The 9,722-nt window shown below is 30.2% G+C and overlaps 1 protein-coding gene across 3 annotated transcripts in view; it reads left to right on the forward strand.

Moving 5' to 3' along the window:
- Positions 1-9,500, forward strand: part of Crk (Crk proto-oncogene, adaptor protein) — a 33,764-nt gene extending 24,264 nt beyond the window's left edge. For all 3 annotated transcript variants that reach the window (XM_065514715.1, XM_065514714.1, XM_065514716.1), the window contains exons 3-7: positions 3,139-3,261; positions 3,351-3,555; positions 3,625-3,753; positions 8,524-8,703; positions 8,773-9,500. In XM_065514715.1, the coding sequence (XP_065370787.1) occupies positions 3,139-3,261; positions 3,351-3,555; positions 3,625-3,753; positions 8,524-8,703; positions 8,773-9,048 (913 nt within the window). In that variant the 3' untranslated portion in view covers positions 9,049-9,500. The remainder of the gene's footprint in view (positions 1-3,138; positions 3,262-3,350; positions 3,556-3,624; positions 3,754-8,523; positions 8,704-8,772) is intronic.
- Positions 9,501-9,722: the final 222 nt, after the last annotated feature.

A 9,722-nucleotide genomic window follows, 5' to 3' on the forward strand; every position in this document is an offset into this window, starting at 1 on the left:
CCTACCACATCAAACATGATAAATTATAAAAAGGAAAATTCTTTATTCCGAAGGGAAATGAGAAAATTTCACTAACACTATCAACAGAAATTAATCAATTGGTGATATATGGAGCAAAGTAAATAGGCTTTCAAACAACAACACTAACAAACTAATCGTGGCAATTGAAAATAATAAAGTCGTTACGGATCCTTATTTAATTGCTAACTCCTTCGCCAGCAAATGGTCAGAATACTCCTCTGATATTAATTTTTCCCAAGACTTCATTCAATCAAAGAACGAAAATCTCAACATACTACCCAGTGATAGAACTAATGCAAGTGCTCTCCATATATAGAGGAAAATTACAATTACTGAACTAATGTATTGTTTTGATCTACACCAGGGTGTCATACAACATGATTAAGGAAATGAGTCTTGATGCGAAAAGGAGACTTTTAGTCCTTTATAATAATATCATGAATACGGGCATAATACCTACTGATTGGAAAACAGCTACGGTGATTCCTATTCCAAAAGCCAGTAAAAACTCAATTGAAATAAGAGCATACCGTCCAATTTCTTTACTGTCGTGTCCTAGCAAAATACTGGAGAGAATAGTGGCAACACGTTTATATTGGTTTACAGAAACAAATTCTCTAATATCCCGAACCAGGTAGCTTTTAAAGCCGGTAGAGGGTGTACTGATGCGCTTTTGCATATTGATTTCTACATATCTAAGGCTCTTTCATCTCGTAATCATGTATCAATCCTTTTAATTGACTTCGAGAAGGCTTTTGATAGAATTACAAATCCCTTGTAATTCTGAAAATCTTGAACATATGGAAAATTGGACCGAAAATATTTAACTATGTTAAATCTTATTTAAGAACTCGCAAATTTCGCGTTAGAATAAATTGTATCTACTCTTCAACACACCCACTACATAACGGGATTCCGCAAGGTTCCCCATTGTCCGTAATCCTTTTTATTATTGCATTCAGTGAAATCAGCATTATAGTTAGTAAATGTAAATATGTGGATCATTGCATTTATGCCGACGATTTATACATATTTTGCAAAATGAACAACAACCTTGAATGTAACAATATATTACAAAATGTTTTAGACAAATTGAATGAATGGTCCTTGAAATCCGGTGCCAGAATATCAACAAACAAGACCAAGAAATTTCATGTATGTAATAAGAAGTTATGTGATATAAGTTCATATAGTATAAACATTAATAATAATATTGTCAACAATGTGAATCAAATGAAAATATTGGGTGTAGTTTTTACTAGAAATTACTTGTGGAACCATCACTACTTATCTCTAAAGAAATCTCTAATCCAGAGAGTTAATATAATCTTATTTTTATCAAGTAAAAAAAGCTTTATTCATATTGACACGTTAATTTACATCACCAGAGCTCTGGTTCTTAGTAACATCGATTATGGACTATTCTTAACTGGCAATACAACTAAATCAACAATAAAAATTATTAAGGGATTGTACCATCAAGCTTTCAGAACTACGCCAATAAAAAATATCTTTGCTGAACCCGGTTTACCATCGCTTGAGGAACGGATACACGAAGCTAAATCTAAATTAATACCAAAGTTAACTTTTCTGAATAATTCTGTTATTGATGAAGATGTTCAGAAACAGTTGAATACCAAAAGAACATGCCGCAAGACATCAGCTTTAGGCGAATCACTTCAAATTGCAACGTATCTTAATATAAACCAGACGAACAAACCTGCAAAATGCATTTATCCACCTTGTTTTTTTTAACAATGAGATTTGCGATATTTCGCTATCAAAATTTGGCAAAGGGAACACATCCAATGATGCATATAGACAATTATACCTGGAAAAGGAAATTGATTTACTTGATAAAGATTGGTCATTTTTATTCACTGATGGATCAAAAATGTCCAATGGCATTACATCTTACGCAATAATCGACGCTAATGGAGAAATTCTATCTCTAAAGGTTATACCAGATTTTACATCTATTTTTATAGCATCTGCTTTAGTAAACGCTATAAATATTGCTCTTGGTAAACACCTAAAAGTCGTTATTAGTACAGATAGTTTATCTGTAGTTCAGTCTATTTGCAATCCTCTCTCACGAAGATGGGATACTATTAATCTGATACGTGATACTTTGATAAGCAACCCCGATACTTTAAAAATTCTATGGGTCCCAGGACACACAAATATCAGAGGTAATGATCTTGCCGACGAAGCTGCATATCATATTGGAAAATAATCCGGAGAAAATTCATATTCAAAATTTTATAAAAAATTTCGCTTTGGTACATGTACGAGCACCACCACTACAAGGAATTGACTTTAAATTGCATCAAACTAAAATATCCTACTAACGTTAACAGACATCAGGTCCAGACGTTTTCCAGATTACGTTTAGGACATACATTTTCAACACATAGTTACATCATTAAAAGGGAAACTACTCCCATTTGCTCCAAATGTGGACTATATATCTCGGTTAAACACATTTTGCTTGAATGTCAAGCATACCAGAATGCCAGGACAGCCATCTTTGGATTGAATAACCCGATGAGACTACTTGAAGTTCCCACCCAGGAAAATATACAACGAATTTATAAATTTATAACACAAATTGGAATTAATATTTAATTAATTAATTACTTACTTTTTTTTTATTTTAAAACTCTTATCTATAAAAATGAATTGTAATACTCTTTTTAAATATCTATAACTTAATTTTTAGTTTATCAAGAGCCGATAGCCAGTGTAGCTAGTGCTCATTCTTTAATATTAGATTTATAATTTATGAATTAAAAAATGTTTGACACAAAATATTAAGAATATTGAATGTAGCTTCGATTTCAACATCGACATGTTCTTATTTGAAAACTCTTTACTATTCGATGTGTAAAATTCAATATTGCATATTATTCCTTAGAGCAAATTTTAAAAAATACTAAAATAAATAAATGTTTGTCCTTTGAACATTTTAAGAAATGGTATCTTAAAATCAACAAATCTTTCATTTTAGTTGGGAACATTGAATATTTTTTTCTGATCCATACAAACGGAATAACTTTTATACATGCATATGCATGTTTATGTTATATGTTATATTAATTATATTTGATGTTTTAGCTGGTATTTTGGACCTATGTCTCGTCAAGATGCTACGGAAGTGTTGATGAATGAACGTGAGCGTGGAATATTCTTAGTTCGTGATAGTAATACAATAGCAGGCGATTATGTTTTGTGCGTAAGGTAAATAATTGAGTACTTCAATGCAATTGCCTTGCTTTGCTTTTACCAATTACATTATTTTTTTGTACACATATTTAAAAACAATGCAGGGAGGACACCAAAGTTAGTAATTACATTATAAATAAAATACAGCAAAATGACCAAATAGTTTATCGTATCGGAGATCAATCATTTGAAAATTTACCAAAACTTTTAACATTCTACACATTACACTATTTGGATACAACACCATTGCGTAAGCCGGCACCAAAAAAAATAGAACGAGTTGTGGGGAAGTTTGATTTTGATGGCAGTGTAAGTTTTAGATTTTTGTTAGCAAACATAAAAATATATATTTATTATACATTAACTTATCTCTAACAGGATCAAGATGACCTACCATTTAGACGCGGTGAAATATTAACAATTGTCAGAAAGGATGAAGATCAGTGGTGGACGGCTAAAAATTCTATAGGACAAATCGGACAAATTCCTGTACCTTATGTTCAAAAGGTAAATTATACAATTTTATATATATATCATGACAGAAATTCTGTCAGATATTAAAGGGACTGATCAGGGTACTGATTATTTTACGACAGTTGAACTTGTGAGTAATTCTGTGAATGCATATAAAGATAATTTCCCGGACTTTTTTCTTTCCCGGGAGCAAATTAAAAAATCGTATCATTCCCGGGAATTCCCGGGATTTTTTTAACACTAAATTAAACCAAAATAATTTCACCAGGGTTTTAAAAGAAGTATAAAATAACTTTAGTTGGTTGTTGGTCCAGCCTTTATAAGGGGTTTTCCCGCGTAGGAACCCTAGTAGTCACAAGGGTGACGATTCTTCGACATTTTTTAGAAACCGGTTTTCGGTTTCTTCGAAAAATTGCAATTTAATATAAAACGGTTTCGGTTTTTTAATAATAACCGGTTAACCGTTTTTTTTGCCAAAATATTAAAACGCATAGAAATAAAGAGAACAGTTATTAAAACAAAAACAGTTCATGGAAAAGCATAACAAAATAAAAAAGACATCATATAATTATGATAAAGAATAAATATGTATTCTAATATCAAAAAATAAGCCTTTAATTCAAATTTTGATTACTTTTTTAACCTTCACAAGATCTTGGGGTCAAAATTTACCAATTTTGAAATTAAAATTGAATTTTTTCTAATAGTGAGTGGTTGATATTTTTGATATTTTATGACTTATTTAATTTCAAATGTCAAAAATTACGTAAGGTTTAAAAAAAAACAAAAAAAAATATATATTTTCTATATTGAACCCCTTATGGAGGCTAAAATAATATCTTAAGAATAAAACATAGTTTAAATGCTTTGGAATATATCGATTTTTTTAAAGTTAAAGTTTTTAATACACTAAAATTCATAAATACACACTTTTAGAAAAAACCGGCTATTCGAAGAATAGCCGGTCGAAATGTGAGCTTTTCAAAAAAACCGAAACCGACTTAACCAAAAAAAAAACGGTTATAACCGGTTATTAAAAACCGGGCCGATCACCCTAGTAGTCGGACAATTATTAATTCCGCAATGTAAAATCTTGATTACTTGATTACGAATTTCTTTGTCGAGGTAAGGCTAAACAGAAGTTTCAGTTGTTTCTCATATGCTCACGTTACTTAATGGACTTTTTGACATGAAAAAACTACTTTTTAATTTTGTATACTCTTCACAATGAGTTTGTAATTTCCATATTTTTCATTTGCGACCCCACAAAGTATTCTGGATCGGAGTCGATATAGCCATGTCCGTCTGTATGTTGAAATCAACTTTCCGTATCCCCCAAATAACTTACATACATGATATCCATAGATAGATATTACAAAGACCTTTGCAACGATGCACAGTGTTTTTAATTTTAAATAGTCACATTAAATAGCCACCTGATAACCTCAGAAGCCAAAAATTCAGGTCTCTATACACTTTCCCTATAAACACTTTAAATATGCACATTTTTATTATTTGACTGAAAAGTAGGATTTTGTAATAAATTTTGAAAATTCAATCGCTTATTACCTTTTTTTGGTTTCATAGCTTTAATTTCAATGCAGATATATATTTCCACCACTTTTGAAATCGCTTCCATATTATTTTTAAAAATGTGTTAAATTTTACATAAATTTAAGGTTTGATGTTCTATTCCATTAAACCTTAAATTTATGCAATTCCTAATATTTCGTAAAAAGCCTAGTACCATTTTCAAGCACGTACTCTCCTTTATTAACATACCCATTTTGTTTTGCTCTTTTTTGCTCGTTTTGAGCTTGATAAATTTTTCTGACACAAGTATAAATATTGTATAGTATAAATGCATTCTTGTAAGCAAAGTACGAATCGCAATTTTGAAGATATTTCGATCAAATTTGCCACATACAATTTTTTCGGCCCAAGGACGAAGGCTGAAACTGGCTGAAATCGGTACATTATTTCACCTAGCCCCCATACAAATGTCCTCCCGAAATTGGACTATATCCGTCATAAATGTTTAATTAATATACATAGGTATCTACACAAAATTCCTTTCAAATAAGTTTTATGTATATCATGTCACCTAATTTTATGACGATCGGTTCATAACTAGTCATAGCTTTCATATAAGTCCCGCTTCCGAACGGGTTTTATTATTGTCTTTTAAAAAAACCGGTTAACCGATTTATATAAAATTTGTATTTATTATGAAAAATGTCTCCTTAAATTTATTATGCAATTATTTTATATCTTTTATGAAATATGTATAAATGTCAGATTCTATAATTTTCAATACAATAAATCAATATTTTTAAAAATGTTATCAAAATTTTGCATAAATATGTTTGAATTAGCTTTAGAAAATATATTTCATTAAAACCGGTTAACCGGCTTACAAAAACCGGTTTGCCAAAAAGTAAAAAAAACCGAAACCGTGGAGTTTACAAAGATGAAAAAACTGGTTGACCGGTTTTCGGTTTCGTTTTTCGATACTCTAATAATTAGTCATAGCTCCCATATAAGGTCTCTTCCTAAAATCACTTTAATGAGCATATATATCTCTTAAAAATGTTGGTATACACAAAAAATTCAACACAAATAACTTTCATATAGACATAAATCATTCCCACGACAGCCGGTTCTACGCACCGGAAATGACCCGAGTTCACTCGGTCAAGGGCTGTCAACTCAGAAATCACTGCTGCTACAACAACAATATAGACATAAATCACTTGACCAAATTTCATGGCAATCAGTCCATAATTAATCATAGCTCTCATATAAGGCCTTCTTCCGAAAATCATTCACGAAAATAAATTATTGAAATTTTTAAGAAAAATGATTCTGCTCATTTTCTTAGTTTAGGGCATTATATGGTATAATATGGTCAGAAATATAAATTTTTTGTTATAAATTTCAATTGCAACAAAAAATTTCATAATTAAATTATGGCTAATAATTTTTAAGAAAATAACTATCAATTTTCGAGACATCAAAACTACATTCCGCCACTACCTAATATACAAATTAATACACCAAAATAAGGTTAAAAAAGTCATCTATCAAATAAAAACAAACCGCATGAAAAAATTCCGCTTGTGTCAAAAGTTATAGAGTTTGGGCCGCTATTTTTAAATTTGCCACACTGTCACACTCCCATTAATAATCGGTATTTTATTAAAGTTATTTTAAACGAAAATTTCAGCAAGAAGGTGAATTTTAGTGAGAGTCACTGTATATAACGCTATAGTAAGTTAAAAAAAAAACCTACAATGGGTTAAAATCGGAAAAAAATTAATACACTACTTGAAATTTAAATAAAGTTCGTATCAATTTTAAATAGTATGAGTGTACATTAGACATGCCCTTAAAAATAGATTTACTTTGGATGGGTCTTATAGCGTAGACAGATGACAGCTTTAATTTGCATTAGCAGTCTTAATTCAAATTAACTTGTGAATTATCCCCATCATAATGCGCATTAGCTTTGACGTAAATACACAATATCAACTTTTTTTTTCTGAAATATTCGTCATAGTCCAACTTAGGTAGGAAAGAAAAATTGACCACGCCCACTTTTTTCGGTTTATCTAAAATTGGAAAATAGCTGCACCGATTTGTCTAATTTTTTGTTGAAATGTTCGTAGAAATCGAATTTAAGTTTTTACGGAAAGAAAAATTGACCACGCCCACTTTTTTTCGATATATCTAAAATCGCAGAACGCGATTGAAATGTTCATATTAGAAAATCAAATCCTAATTAGCAAAGTCTTAGTATATTTTCAAATATCTGATAAAAGAAAAAGTATAAATTTTCCACGCTTGAATTTTGTAATCAAAGTAATTTCCTGATATTAGCATATTATAGACAATTCAAAAATTACCATTTTGAAGAACGAAAAAGTACTCCTTAATTTGGTTTAGTTCTCCTTTTTTAGTATCATAATACCATTTACCAACTTTAATGTATATAAGCTAACTAATTTAATATATTAAAAGAATGGGTAAAAATTTTCCTTTATCCTTATACACCCTTCAAGTTTGAATTTTAAATTTGTATAGCATATCTTATGTTGTTGTTGTAGCAGCAGTGTTTGCTGAGTTGACAGCCCTTTGCCGAGTGAACTCGTGTCATTCCGGTGCGTAGAACCGGCTGTCGTGGGAATGTGCATTTCCTATCAACTGATTTAGTTTCTATAACATAAAATCGAAACCGATCGGTTTTCAATTTTTTAAAACCGAAACCGCGGTTTTGAAATTCATTGGTTTTTTGGAAACTCTACCCCAAACCCATATGAATAAAAATTATCATTCAAATATACGTTTTTTTTATCTTTTCAACTATTTTTACACATTTCAGACAGCTTCTCACAAATTCAGAAATTGAACACAACATTTTTTCTAATTTGGACAGGACAACGTCTGTCGGGTCAGCTAGTAGGGAATAAAAATATGAAAAAATTATGAAAATATCTTCAAATTCAGTAGCCCTATTTATTTATTTATAAGAAAATATTACCTAGTAGAAGGTGCAAAAACGTAATTTTATGTTATAAAATATAAGTATGTGCTTATAGACAAGCCTAAGTTAGAGGCAAACAAGATTTATGATACCGTTTACGATTTACTCGCTAGAATATGTGTCAAAACCTCCAAAAAAAAATTCATAAATATGGAAAGCAATGCTAACATTGATTAAAATTGTATAATTTATTTGAAGTAGTTACAACCTTATGGGTTTTTAAACAATTGAATATAAATAAATAATGAAATTATTTTCAGTACGACGAAAATATAGATGACAATTTATTGGAACGACCTTCTTCGGGTAGCAGCAGTAATTGTGGCAGTAGCAATAGTATCATTAGACAACCAAGAGTTTTATCTGGCAGCGCCGATACTGTTCCAACAGCCTCATCAATACACCAGTTAAGCAATACTTTAAAAAAATCAGACTTAAATGTAAGTTTTTATATTCACAAAAAATAATTATAAATAAGAATAATCTAATCTGGTCTGTTTTTAAATTAGCGAAAATTGCCAGCATTTGCTCGGGTTAAGCAGGCTAGAGTACCCAATGCGTATGACAAAACCGCTTTAAAATTGGAAGTGGGCGATATAATAAAAGTCACCAAAACTAATATCAATGGTCAATGGGAAGGAGAGCATAAAGGCAAAAAGGGTCACTTTCCATTTACACATGTGGAATTTATAGACGAAAGTGAATTTAACAATAAGGATTGTACGCCACCACAGTCACAATTAGTTGAAGGACATACGATAAATAACACCGATTGGGGCGAATAAACATTAGTTGGCTTAATTTAACATATTAAATGCAAAACACTTTTTCGAAAATGGGAAATCATATAAATATTACGTAAAACCAGTTAAGTTTTAATCAGATAATTTGGTCACATTCGCATCAATCGTGTTCTTTTCTAATTCCTTATTTACAAACACTATACTTACATCAAATCTCATTCAGCATTATAAATAATAATTTGTAAATAATAATACCTTTATTAAAATTTATATTATGAAATAGTTGTTATACCATAACAAACATACTTCAACGATAAACAAATTTTACATACATACATATTTACTTTATTATGAACTTTAATGTTAAAAATAATCTTTAAAAACTGTTTTTCACAATTAGTTCATTTTATTTATTATTTAGCCTCAAGCTATCACCACAATGGCAATGTTTCCACTAGTATTGTTTAATAAATAGTTTATTTATTGTATAAAAATGTCAGAGACCGAAAATACTTTTTTAAAACAACATATAACCAAGGTTGTTAACTTTTCAGCTCAGAAAATAGCTAGATTTAAAATTAAAAATGGCTAAAACCGAAAATAACTGAATACAAAATTCATAAATATTTGGGGATTAAAACGGTCTGCTATTAAGTCATATTGTCATAATGTCCTAACATATTCTGATAGTTTAAACAAATTGATGTTGTGCTTCA

The sequence above is a fragment of the Calliphora vicina genome, chromosome X (genome assembly GCF_958450345.1).
Source record: "Calliphora vicina chromosome X, idCalVici1.1, whole genome shotgun sequence".
NCBI classification, from domain to species: Eukaryota; Metazoa; Arthropoda; class Insecta; order Diptera; family Calliphoridae; genus Calliphora; species Calliphora vicina.